Raw genomic sequence first — 12,806 nt, 5'->3', positions numbered from 1 at the left:
AAAAAGGTCATTTAAGCTACTTTATGACAGCAACTTTTTATCTTGATCATGGTTGTACCATCATGTATTAGATGAAGGTGGACTTGTGATTTGACCTGCTCCACGATGCCCTGGGCCATGGTTAAACATAATTTAAATGAATTACTCTCCAGCTGCACTCCATACAATGGTGGCATAGCTCCTTCTTGTGGTCGTCTATGTAATTGTCTTAATTTCATATCATTGAACACAAAATCCATACCACACAGAAAATCAGTGATTCAATACCATTTTTATTTTATTTTCAGTGTTTTTATATAAAAACATACTGGACTTTGCCAGCATCCACTCCCATTGGCTATAATGTGGTTTTCCCAGAGAATAAGACCAGTACCAAGTCTATTTACAGAACATCCATACAAAAATGGATTTTTAAAAAACAAATCTACCCACTGCTACCCCAGATCCTCCTAACTGAATAAAATGTAATGGATTCTATCACCCCACCATGAAGATTAATGCCTCTGATTAAAACAAACAATACGCAAAAATGGCCTTTACACAGTTGGCTCCTAGTGAGACAATAGTATCTCTTACAATTCTTTCTATATAAAGTAATGCATATACATTTCTCCTTTACAATAAATTAGTACAGGCACATTCACCTATGGTCATGGTATAGGTCCCTGTAACACAGTCAACACCATTGTGAACGAAGACAACGTTTTACAGGTTATTCACTCTCTCTCACTCACACACACACACACACACCAAAAACTGTAAAAATAATACAAATTTAAAAAATGAATCGAAAATCTGGGCAGCAAATTTTTGGTTTTGTGTGAATGATGCACTTTCTGCTTTTTAAACATTGAAAGCATCTTATGTATACAATTATATAGATTTATATAAATATGTACAAACAAACACACGAAGTCCCATAAAAACATTATTGTATTTAAAACCCACAATAATGCAGAGAGAAGCTTGTCCATAAACTTCAATAACTTAAGAAACCATAAAAAAAGTAGCTGAAATAAAAACAAACGTTCAATCGATACAGTATATATTTTGCCCTGGATGAATCTCAGTTGTAGCCAAGACTTGCACAGGTTGTAGCACCAGCAAATATTTAATAAGCACCATAGTGCTGACATGAATCACCCCTACAGCATAAATAGCAAGAAAGTGAACACGCAGTACCAATAACTGAAAACAGAATAAATTAGTGTCACGCCTTGTACAGGTATTTACAGGGTTAAATACAGGGCAACTGCAGAGAGGAAATGGGAGTGAGGGTGAGAATCATGATGGAAGTTGCAGCAGTGAAAGTTGCAGCATATTACAGGACAGAAATTCAACATTCATCAGGTTAGACTAGTGATTTCGTGAGTCAGTTCTAGGACTCGGTATTAAGGTTTTTGCACACGCCAACCCAATCGCTTGAGTTCAGTTGCATAGCTCATTGATTCATGTGGATATTACATGTTGCCAGCTAAAGTTTTTAGAATGGAATAGATTAAAAGGGAGCATGCGTGTAGTGGTGTCATACACATACCATTTACTCATGAGCAGCTCAGTTGATATAATCAAGACATGAGGTGAAATGGAAACCTGCACCAAGAGACCGTAGGGCTACTTACTTGAGGGCTTTAGATTCTCCCCCAGTACACAGTAAACACGAGGAATACTGGGACTGCTGTGGAATATCAAGTAAACTAAGACGAGTTGAAGAAGGGCTCCACCTAGAGGTGAGGGGTGGGATGCATGAGCAGGTTTAGTCCACATTGCAGGGCTTGCTGCTAGGCTTGTTCTTGACCTGGCTCAGGTGGCTCACAGCGCGATGAAAGGCGGTCTGCACTGCTTTACGGATGCCAGAGGAGCAGCCCTCCATCAGTTTGATCTTGTCCACAGTCTTATTGATACCAAAGGGAACCATCTTGGCTCTAGGAAGCCATTGCCTGTCAAAGACAGTGACGTATCATTAGGATGATGCTAGAATTATGCTACATCATATTACCCCTGACTGCCATTGCAACTCAAGATAACCTGAGCACTAACTCTATTTGATTAAAAATAAACTGTTGGCCATGTTTGAAGATTATTACAAGTGTCAAACTATAGAAGAGGAGTGTTGTCTCACCAGCTGCGCTTGTTGTCGAAGAAGTGGACGAGGAAGAGTTTCTCTTCGGACCTGTACTGCATCTGCTCGCCGACCCTGAGGACGTCCAGAGGGGGTAGAGGGAGAGAGACCCCGTTGTGGTGACACCCCGCCCTCGGCATCTTGTGGTCTATGATCTGCATGGGGGAGGGGGAGAGAGAAGTGATTGGTTGTAGTGACCTGAAAACAAGAGGACGCAGGGAATCCTGGTTGTGGTGCAGCAAAGGTTCAAACTGGTGGACAGGAACGTACATTAACACAATCACACACTACCACACACAGATGCCATGCTACCTGAGTCACCCAGAAAGCTGTAAGCAATCCGTGTGACTCCTAACAAACTCATACCACCCACAACACACTGAAGTTTAGCAGCTAGCTGCAGGGCGTGCACAAACACGAGCTACACCACTTACGATGAGAGGAATGGATGGAAATGGGACATATATAGATGGGCATTGGCCAGTCTGGGACATGCGCTCACTCAAACTCACCAAGGCGGGGTAGGAGGGATATCCACTACATTTTGCCCAAACTAGTTTAAGGGGTTCCAGTACATATGTTGCAGCACTAGCAGGCATCCAAATATTTCCGTTGCCAACTTCTACGGAAGCAGGAATAATGACAAGCAAGTTATGGGGGGTTCACTGCAAACAGACAATAAACTACTCTAAAAGCCATGCTCACACTGACAGGAGACACACAAAAACATGAACATACAGTACGTTCACACACAGGGAAGTATTACAGGGCATCAAAACACTGAAATACAGTTTTAGTTGAAAGAAATTTGAAACAATGTGAATTGCAGAGGGTAACCATTACTTCGTTTGCGACAGAGTAGAAGATGACCGAAAACTGCTGAATTATGTATAGGAAGTGGGATTTCTTAGTCTAGACTTGGGGAACCAGGAGACCATTGGTGCCTTGGGGCATGTCAGCTCAGGCCACTGGGACAAGATGGTGACAGAATAAGGGTTGTTAAAAAAAAGTTTGCCCTGGCCCCAGTGTTAGAACGCAGAGTGCTGGGAGCCTCAGTTGTCCTTTGTCAAACAAGCTCATGTCACTTGTCACACTGCGCTCAGATGCATTCTTACCAAGGAACACACACACATGCTGGCACACATATTCTTGTCTAAATCAAAATACATTGGTTCCCCAGACTATGTACACTCACAAGACTATATACGGACAAGCCATTGAACGGGGAATAGTAGTAGGTGCTAGACGCACTGGTTTGAGTGTCAAAAACTGCAAAGCTGCTGGGTTTTTCACGCTCAACAGTTTCCAGTGTATATCAAGAATGGTCCACCACCTAAAAGATATCCAGCCAACTTGACAACAGTGGGAAGCATTGAAGTCAACATGGGCCAGCATCCCTGTGGAACGCTTTTGACACCTTGTAGAATCCATGCCCCAACGAATTGAGGCTGTTCCGAGGGAAAAAGAGGGTGCAACTCAATATCAGGAAGATGTTCCTAATGTTTTATACACTCAGTGTATATCTGCTATCAATCTCAGAACTTGCTTAACACTCATTCTATGAATATCAATAAAACACAATTCGGGACAAAAACAGCCCCTCTACTTAGCCTGGGTACCAGTCAATTTGTGCTAACCTTCCACTCCTTGCCACAAGCAGGTCTGGATTTCAGGCTACCCTCTACTTTTCTAAGCTGAGACTTGTGGTCCATGGGAAGCCAATTAATGTAAGAACAGCAGAATTCCGTGATGTCTACTGGCCGATAAGTTATTGAAAGTGGTAGAATTCCAAAGCTAAAAACAAACTACTATGAACAAGCCTTTGGGTAGCAGGCAATGACAAGATGACTTTGCCAGCTATTCCAAATAGAAATGTTAGACAGAAACTTTTTATACATTTATCATTCATAATCTGAGTCCAGTCTTAGCATTTATTTACAGAAAGAACCAGTGTCTCACCTGCTGCAATCTTAGCGGCTTTGGTAAAGTCCCCATTTTCGATACAGGCGATGAGTGCGTTTTTGTCGTCCACTGTGCTCCTACGTGCCATGGATGGCCTCCCTTTTCCATTTTTTGGCACTCTGACCGTGCTACAGTAAAAACAAAGGAAAACCGAGTAGGCTACTGTGAGCAAATGGCAAATGCGCTAATAGTCGAGTGCAACATTTTGCCTGGTAAGTGATGATAGACTACAGACAGCTGCTAGAGGATCTATATATTACGTTAACATGGCACTGTGATGTAGGCCCACTGCCAATCCTGTACCTGGTGCTACACAGCAGAGTGCTGCCAGCAGAGAGTCTGCATTATTGCCATTGTGCTGAGGTGTTAACAAGCATACCTTGTGCTACACAGCACGCTGCCGCTAGAGGAGATGCTGGACTCAGAGGCACAGCGCCGGCGAGGCTCCAGCGGCCTACCGGGGCTAGCCTCACTCTCTGGCTCAACGACAAAGCCATTAGCTAGTCCTGGAGACAAAGAAATGGTCAGAGCCTACACACCCACTTGTCTCTCCATTACTATGACATTTATACATGAATGAGAAGAAAAAGCTGATATTTGCATATTTACACTGGGCTTTACCTGTGTCAAGGCGCTTGATGGGCGATTCCTCCTCATCTTCGTCACAGTCTCCACTGGAGCTGTGGGTCCTCTTCCTGGGTAAAAGGAGGGTCTCAAGGCGAGGAATGACAACAGAAAGGAAGGTTTTGGCTCCCAGCGGCGGGGAGCCGGGCAAGTGCTCGGCTGTCCTTGGGGGCTTCTGCAGGCTAGCACTCTTGGACTTGCATAAAAGCACATTGGTCCGCCTGTTGCCCGTGCCAGAGGGCTCTGCGAGCATAGAGGTGGCCACGAAACTGAGGTCACTGACTGGGAACAGCGGGTTACAGATGTGCCCGTTGATGGGTTCCTGGGGTACAGAGGTAGCGGTCTTGACACCGTTGCACTTGGAGGTCTTCTGGCTCTTGTCCGCATTGGATTTGATGGGCTTGAGCATGGGAGGTTCTGAATGGCTGTCTGAGTTGACAACTGGCGGTGAAGAGTTCAATGGCTCTAGTTTCGGTGGGGGCAAAGACTTGCCTCCTATACAATCAAAACAGAAGCACAGTAGAACATGAAAATGATTTTGACATGTGGAACAAACAATCATTAGCTAATAGCCTACAGTTCATCAAGTAAGATATATAGGATGTTTTATTGAACCAATTCATAGCTTTAGGACAGCCTGATATGTACCTTCTTCCTGTGTGCTGTGTCCAGTGGGAGGCAGTGGTTTCTCCTCAGTATCTGCTGGTTTCGGTTCAGAGGAAACGATAGCAGGGTGCCTCGTCTTAAGGTATATCTCGCTGCGAACATCTGCGATGGTCTTTTTGAGCAGCTTCAGTCGCTTGCTGCGAGATGGACTGGACTTCATGGCACTGCTCAGGTCCAGCTTCTCCAGCAGCTCTTTAAGTTGCTCCTCCAAAGACATGTGCTGGCGGTTGGCTGGGTTTAGTATCCGGTCCACTGCAAGACACACAAACAACAACTTGATTGGCTGAGCTCAAAACATTTCCCCATTCCCCAATACTACAGTAACATAAATCAATGGCTGTGTGCAGCATATAACTTAGGCTGTGTACAAGATAAATCAAGAAGTAAACATATGTAGACTATGTTCTTACCATCGTCCCAGGAGAAAGGGGGAAGAGCCTCCACCATGGGCGGCTCAGGTAGGTGCATCCCGCTGACAAAGTCAAAGCCAATTCGCTCTGCATACCGACGAGTCTTCCTGAGGATGGCCTCGCCTTGGTCTTGTAGACGCAGACCGGCCTTGTGGAAGAACGTGTCCTTGGCGTTGTACTTCATGCAGTTGAATATGATCTGGTTGAAGTCGGCCTCAAACTCCTCCAGGCTCTTGTAGCCGTGGGCCTCAATGCGCTTCCTCATGGTGGAGAAGTCCATTGGGTTCTTGATGTGGTCCAAGTAGTCAGGCACCTGAGGATGGGGAGATAATAAAAAGCATGATGCTAAGTGAAAGGTACCCAAATAACTAAATAGAACGACATACAATCTCTATGAGGGTACCATTTGTTTTTAATTTGTGAAAGTAACATTCTATTGGGGGTATGGGGGACCATACCTCTTTAACGCTGACAGGCTGGGCAAAGATCTTGGCCTGGTCCTTCTCCTGAAGCTGGTCCAGGACAGCTCGTAGTAGAATGTTGAAGGGTGTGAGCTGTACCTCTAGAACGGACTGTTGAAGCTTCATCTGAATGGTTACAGGACATAGCACAAAGCTGTAGTATACTAACATTTACAAGGGGATCCAACAACCAATTCTAAAGCTCTTTTAACAATGCAGATTATCTTTTGAAAGGAAATTAATTTGACCTAATTTTATTGGTAGGACTTACAACTACTAGCCATTGATATGCTGTCACATAAACATTCTTATTTCACTACTGGGGTTATCAGATTGAAAACCCGAGACCAATTCTCTGTACCTCCTCTCTCTTTATCTTCTCCCTCTTCCTGATCATTTCGAGCAGTAGGCGAGCTCGCTCCAGGTCGTGGCGTAGGCGGTGCCATTCCTTTAGCTGCTCCTTCATCACTCGATTATCCTCCACCCTGCGATCCTGTAACATCAGTGTCCAAAAAGGCATTTTAATTAACATCCACAAGACCTTAATCTCAGGTAAGGCGGCAGAAAATGACAAAGCGCTACAGTGCCATCAGAAAGTATTCACACTCCTCGACTTTTCCCCATTTTGTTGTGTTGGAGCCTGAATTTAAAATTGATTAAATTGAAATGTCACTGGCCTACACCCAATACCTCAAAGTCAAAGTGGAATTGTGTTTTGTGAAATGTTTACAAATTCATTACAAATTTGAAGCTGAAATGTCTTAAGTCAATAATTACTATTCCCCTTTGTTATGGCAAGCCTAAAGTTCAGGAGTAAAAATGTGCTTAACAAGTTACATAGTAAGTTGCATGGGCTCACTGTGTGCAATAAGTGTTTAGTATGATGTTTGAATGACTGCCCCATCTCTGTAACCCACACTAAGGTCCCTTAGTCGAGCAGTGAATTTCAAAACACAGATTCAACCACAAAGACCAGGAGGGTTTTCCAATTCCTCAAAGAATGGCACCTATTGGTAGATGGGTAAAAATATCAAAAGCACACATTAAATATCCCTTTGAGCATGGTGAAGTTGTTAAATTACATTTTGGATGGTGCATCAATACACCCAGTCACTACAAAGACACAGGCGTCCTTTCTAACTCAGTTGCAGGAGAGGATGGAAACTGCTCAGGGATTTCACCATGGTGACTTTAAAACAGAGTTTAATGGCTGTGATAGGAGAAAACTGAGGATGGATCAACAACATTGTAGTCACTCCACAATACTAACCTAATTGACAGAGTGAAAAGAAGGAAGTCTGTACAGAATAAATACAAATATTCTAAAACATGCATTGTTTGCAACAAGGCACTAAAGTAATACTACAAGCATTTTGGCAAAGCAATTCACTTTTTGTCCTGAATACAGTGTTGTATTGGTTTTGCCTTAACATATTAATGAGTACCACTCTCTATATTTTCAAGCATAGTGGTGGCTGCATCATGTAATTGGTATGTTTGTAATCGTTAAAGACTGGGAAGTTTTTCAGGATAATTTGTTTTTATGGATCTAAGCACAGGAAACTCCTAGAGGAAAACCTGATTGTCTGCTTCCACCAGACACTGAGAGATGAATCACCTTTCAGCAGAATGATAACCTAAAACACAAGGCCAATCCACACCAGAGTTGTTACCAAGAAGACAGTGAATGTTCCCGAGTAGCCGAGTTAGTTTTGACTTAAATCGGCTTAAACATCTATGGCAAGACCTGAAAATGGTTGTCATGCTGGGATCAACAACCACTGACAGCGCTGGAAGAATTTTGAAAATAATAATGGCCAAATGTTGCACAATCCAGGTGTAGAAAGCTCTTAGAGACTTACTCAGAAAGGTGCTTCTACAAAGTATTGCCTCCAGGGTGTGAACACTTATGTAAATTAGATGTTTCAGTATTTCATTTTCAATAAATGTGAAAACATTTGTTAAAACATGTTATCACTTTATCATTATGGGGTATTGTGTGTAGATGGGTGAGGAAAAATGTATACTTAATCAATATTGAAAACAGGTTGTAACAACAAAATGTTGAATAAGTTAAGGGGTATGAATACTTGCTGATGCACTGTACCTTCAATGGACATGGACTGTGATCCATTTTTTTTTTTTTGACTCCACTGACCAACAAACTAGGCAAATTTCTATTAAATGTCTTCTCTTTTTTTATAGTCCATATTGAAATGGATAAATGGCCCATATCTCTAGCATCCAAAAACCTACTTTTGAAAAAAAGGCCTAGACACAGGAAACTGTCTTTTTCTCAATTCAAGTATTAGTCTGCTTTATTTAGTTTTCCAAGCACTGGAGAACGGTTTAAAAACAACGTCATGTTTAAAGCAGACACAATTGTCTATCACAATGATTCGGATACCATGAAAACTACTAAACAATTACACTGACCACTAGACTGACCGGCTGCTCTGGTTTGGGGGGTTGAGGGTTGGCCTGTAGCCGCCTGATCAGTGGCACGCCGTTCCTCGACTGTCTCTTCAGCATCCAGTAGCTCAGGACCCGCTCCACAAACGCCTTCTTCTTCTGGACAGACACTTGATTGAGGATCGTGTCGAAACTGAGAGGGGAGAATATGTTAGCATTGGTCAGACACAGGATGATTGTATTTAATGTACATTTCACACATTCATTGGTAGGTTTGTTATTTAGGAAAATATTTAGTTATTGGTAGACAAAAGAAGTAAAAATAATATGCCAACCTGCTGGGGGTTATACTAGGCCCAGGCACAGCTGGAGCCTCTTCCTCAGGCACCACCACTATTCTCTTGCTCTTCTTCTTCTGCCACCCTTTTAACCTCGTCATCCCTCTTTTGTCACCCCTCTTGTGACAGACACCATTTTTAGCATGGCCTTCCTCGTAGATAGCAAGGGGTCTCCGGGTGCACCCTTTAGGAGTGTGAGCACAGCAGAAGGCTGTTTTCTTCACAGAGAAAGTGGGTGACCCCGTCTCTGTGACTTCCTTGACAGGCTCCATTTTCATGTAGAGGCCGGCCTTTTGGGCACAGCTGACATGGAAGGCTGTGTAACAGTTAACCTTGTGACACTGGATGCAGGCCCCGGCGCCCTTCTCCTTGCAGAGGTAGCAGGTGAGTTTCCAACGGGCGGGCGGAATATTGCTGACGCCGTCGATGGGCTCGATAAAGACTGTGTTGGAGAAGCCCACTTCTGGCACCCACAGGGCACACACCACGTGGCCCCAGCGGTCATCATCAGTCTTCTTCAGGGCACCGCCTTTGTTGGGACAGAAGACACACTCAGCGGGCCGTGAGGGGCACTGGAGGCAGTGGCGACACAGCCACTGGCCCTCAGGGATGTAGGGAACACCGTAGCACTCCTGGTGCACGGCGATGTTGCATGAGTCACAGAAGAGGATGACGTTACTGTCCTGTCCGTCTCCATCCATGCAGATGCAGCACACAGCATCCTCATCGATGAGGGTCTGCGGGTCGCTCCGACCCTGGCTGGCAAAGAAGGACTCCTTCTCAAAGCGGTCCATAAGGAACTCAAAGAGGTTCTGGGACACCTGACTGACGCCCTCACTTTTCCTCTTCTCATTGAGAAGATCCAGCCAAGCGTAGTCCTCCTCATCCATGTCGTATTCCACTTCCTCATCCAGCTCTTCGGCAGTCTTCTCAGAATACTTATAATATATGGAGGGCCGCCGAGGCACCGCGGGAAGGTTGTACTCCACTGCGCGGAACTTGGGTTCTAGGAGGGCGCTCCCTTGCGGGGCAGCCCCATGCGTGGTGGTGAGGGCGGCGCTCTTCTTCTGCTGGTTGTTTTTGAGCCTCACCGAGCGCACCAGCACTTGCTGGGGCTTCTCGTTGTTCTCCTTGTTGCTGTTGCACTCCATGATCTCTTGGGCCGTGGGGTCATCGTCGGCGATGACATCCAGCTTGTCATAGATGCTGATCCTGTGCACGCGGCCATCTATCTCTAGGTCCACCATGCGCTGGGCCTGGGCGTATGTCAGGGTCTCCTTGTTCGGTGAAGGTTTAATGGGAGAGGGGGGCCTCTGGGGCGTGGACATGCGATTATAATGCCGCACTTTTTTCTTCATCATGAAGACCTAAAAAAATGCTAAAAACACCCACTTTGATTGAGATTTAACTTAGGCCAATTCCAACCAAGATTGTAATATATCACTAGTCACAATTTCCCTTTCTTGGTTTCAGTAGTCTATTATTCTTTTGAGTGGACATAACAGAAGGCTTATCATTGGCATGACGACAATGTGTCATCACTTTTACTTCCTTATGGTGTGCAGATGGGAAATAAATTAAAGTAGGTGTATGTAATAAATGCAATTTGTCCACAACCTGGATAGGCCTATATTATTACAGTACTTGTGCCAATTTGCTTGCTAGTAACCTAGGATATGCCTAAATTTACTTTCATATTCACCCAAAGTCCCAAACTAGCCTACTTGAAGTGTGGAGAGGCATACCTTTCTTGTTGTTCTGTGAAACCAGAAACTAAATATGTAACTATTCTAAATTATTTGGAAAGTAAACGGTGTAAAATATTAGTGTTGCTAACTGTTTGTTGCATAATAAGTAAACAGATACCATTCATTTCGCTGTTGAGCATTCATTCAAAATACATGCTAACTAGAGGAATAGCTAAATAGACAGTTTGCCTGAGCTGTCATCTCTTTTTCGAAGAGACAGTCATTGAAAGATTTGGCAGACTCTGGGCATGTACACATTACACAATGAAAGCCAAACACAGCAGCTGATTTATGACTCTAAATGGTACCAGGCGACTGTTCTTTAGAAATTCCACTGACAACAAATGTAGGTATCCTCAACTAACAGAACACATTGTAACGAAGAGTGTGAGACGGGAGAAACAAATGGGAAGTCCCTTGCGCGCAACATCTTATTATGTTGACATAATTGCTAAGCAACCATTTAGCTAGCCTAGCTAACGTTAGTCAACCGTCAGCAAAAAAAAAAAAAAATCGAACCAATTAGCTATCCTGGCAATGCTAAATTGTGCTACTTAAAATACAACTATCTAGATAGCTATCGTTATGGTAGAGTTGCCTAGATAGCTATATTAGGCTAGCTGGCTAACTGCTAGCGTAAAGCCAATTTATTGTGGCCACCTAACGTAGTAGTTAACTTAGTAGCTAGCTAGTAAGGCGCATAACCTACATAGCTTTAAAATGAACGTTAGTTGAAGGTTGAGCCAGGCATAAATAATATGTATATTGAGCTAGGAGAGGAAGATCCCGTAAAAGTAGCGCCAGCGGCCTCAAGTCAAGAGTTAGCTAGCTAGCTAACGTTCACAATAAACTAAGGAAGGAAATATGGCGTCCGACTAAACAAGAATCCGAGTCGATTCGGTACGTTTAAGTTATCATTTTCTTCACGAGAATGTATAATCCATTTGTATAAATGCATTTAGGTTGTTCTGAAAAGCATACATATGTGCAGAGACAGAAAATTTGGCTATAGCCATCTAACGTTACCTTTGTATTTTCAGTAATTCCGCTTTTGAAAACAGCAGCGCTTGCAAGCAATGGCGATGTGGCCTGCAGAGCAGCAGCAGTAAATCCACACACAATCCTCTCATCCAACGGGCATCGCTCGAGCAGCTTTGAATTATAAATTTAAACGACGACGGTCTAAATTCCAAATTCGATTCTATTACAAACATAAATATTTCTGAAGAGCTACCAAATACTAATGTCCTTTTGCGACTTGTTAACGATCAGTAGCTAGCAGCCCCTGGTTTCTTTTCGCCAACAACAATGCGGTTGTGCGGCTCCCCAGTTACGGCATGACGTAATTACGTCTCAGCGAAAATTAGGAAATTGTGAGCATGAAGAAAATGCAAACATCAAGGAGGTCGGGGAGTCTAAGCAAGAAGGTATCAAGGTTTTGTAAAATTAACGTCAGATTTGACGTTTCGTAGCACAACGTTTCCCACGGAGGCCTAGGGTGGCTGGTTGGCTAACTAGAAATAGAGAAGCAGGCATTCAGCAATTGCATGTAGCAATCGGAGGGCTGGTGGTTCAAATCGCAAATATGATGGGACAATCTGGTTGTGGTAGTGTTGTTAATGTTTGAATATAGCTTGGATTGAGATTTCCTGTCGTGAATGTCGTTTTCTCCACCCCTAGTTGAGACAACATCACCAGGACATAAAAAAATATATAATTTCCTGCAATTCCACATATTTTTACATTGCTTAGGGCCTGACAAGGGGGAAATAAAAATGTTTAGTATTCAGGATTCTTTTCAAATTTAATTTGAAATTACTTGGTTTGAAGTTACTTTGAGATTATTTGGGCATGCAATTGAGAGTATGCTAACTGGGGGACACTGAATTACATTGTTTTTTGGTTAGAAAATGCTCATATTAACAGTTTCGGCATATTGTTTTGTAGTTGTAGAGTGTAATTTTATAACCAAATTAAATTGAATGACATTTCAAAGAAATTCCACAAATTAACTTTTGAGAAGGCACACCTGTTAAATTAAATGCATTCCAGGAGACTACCTC

The 12,806-nt window shown here is 43.3% G+C and overlaps 1 protein-coding gene across 4 annotated transcripts; it reads right to left on the bottom strand.

The window, feature by feature from the left end:
• Window positions 1–252: 252 nt before the first annotated feature.
• LOC115197032 (bromodomain-containing protein 1) lies at window positions 253–12,299 on the bottom strand. Of its 4 annotated transcripts, XM_029758163.1 has the most exons (13): window positions 11,770–12,299; window positions 8,993–10,373; window positions 8,694–8,850; window positions 6,607–6,738; window positions 6,243–6,371; window positions 5,785–6,097; window positions 5,357–5,626; window positions 4,706–5,203; window positions 4,464–4,590; window positions 4,082–4,212; window positions 2,635–2,744; window positions 2,123–2,277; window positions 253–1,940 (listed from the first exon to the last, which is right to left on the bottom strand). In XM_029758163.1, exons 2-13 carry the CDS (start codon window positions 10,354–10,356, stop codon window positions 1,757–1,759), a joined length of 3,570 nt encoding a protein of 1,189 aa, XP_029614023.1. In that variant the 5' UTR covers window positions 10,357–10,373; window positions 11,770–12,299; the 3' UTR covers window positions 253–1,756. The 4 variants fall into 4 exon arrangements, with proteins under 4 accessions (XP_029614023.1, XP_029614020.1, XP_029614022.1 ...); XM_029758160.1 differs by lacking the exon at window positions 2,635–2,744 and having other exon boundaries at window positions 1,803–1,940; window positions 8,682–8,850; window positions 11,770–12,296; XM_029758162.1 differs by lacking the exon at window positions 2,635–2,744 and having other exon boundaries at window positions 1,803–1,940; window positions 11,770–12,296.
• Between the last annotated feature and the right edge of the window lie 507 nt (window positions 12,300–12,806).

Source organism: Salmo trutta, chromosome 7 (genome assembly GCF_901001165.1).
Source record: "Salmo trutta chromosome 7, fSalTru1.1, whole genome shotgun sequence".
Lineage (NCBI taxonomy): Eukaryota > Metazoa > Chordata > Actinopteri > Salmoniformes > Salmonidae > Salmo > Salmo trutta.
This window is presented reverse-complemented; position numbering and strand designations above follow the sequence as displayed.

Excerpts from the sequence above, each read along its gene's own strand:
- LOC115197032 (XM_029758163.1), bottom strand. The coding sequence starts at position 10,356 with ATGATGAAGAAAAAAGTGCGGCATTATAATCGCATGTCCACGCCCCAG. Across the intron at positions 8,851-8,992 it reads CCTAGTATAACCCCCAGCAG|TTTCGACACGATCCTCAATC; the intron begins GTTGGCATATTA and ends CTCCCCTCTCAG. Across the intron at positions 1,941-2,122 it reads TTCGACAACAAGCGCAGCTG|GCAATGGCTTCCTAGAGCCA; the intron begins GTGAGACAACAC and ends TGTCTTTGACAG.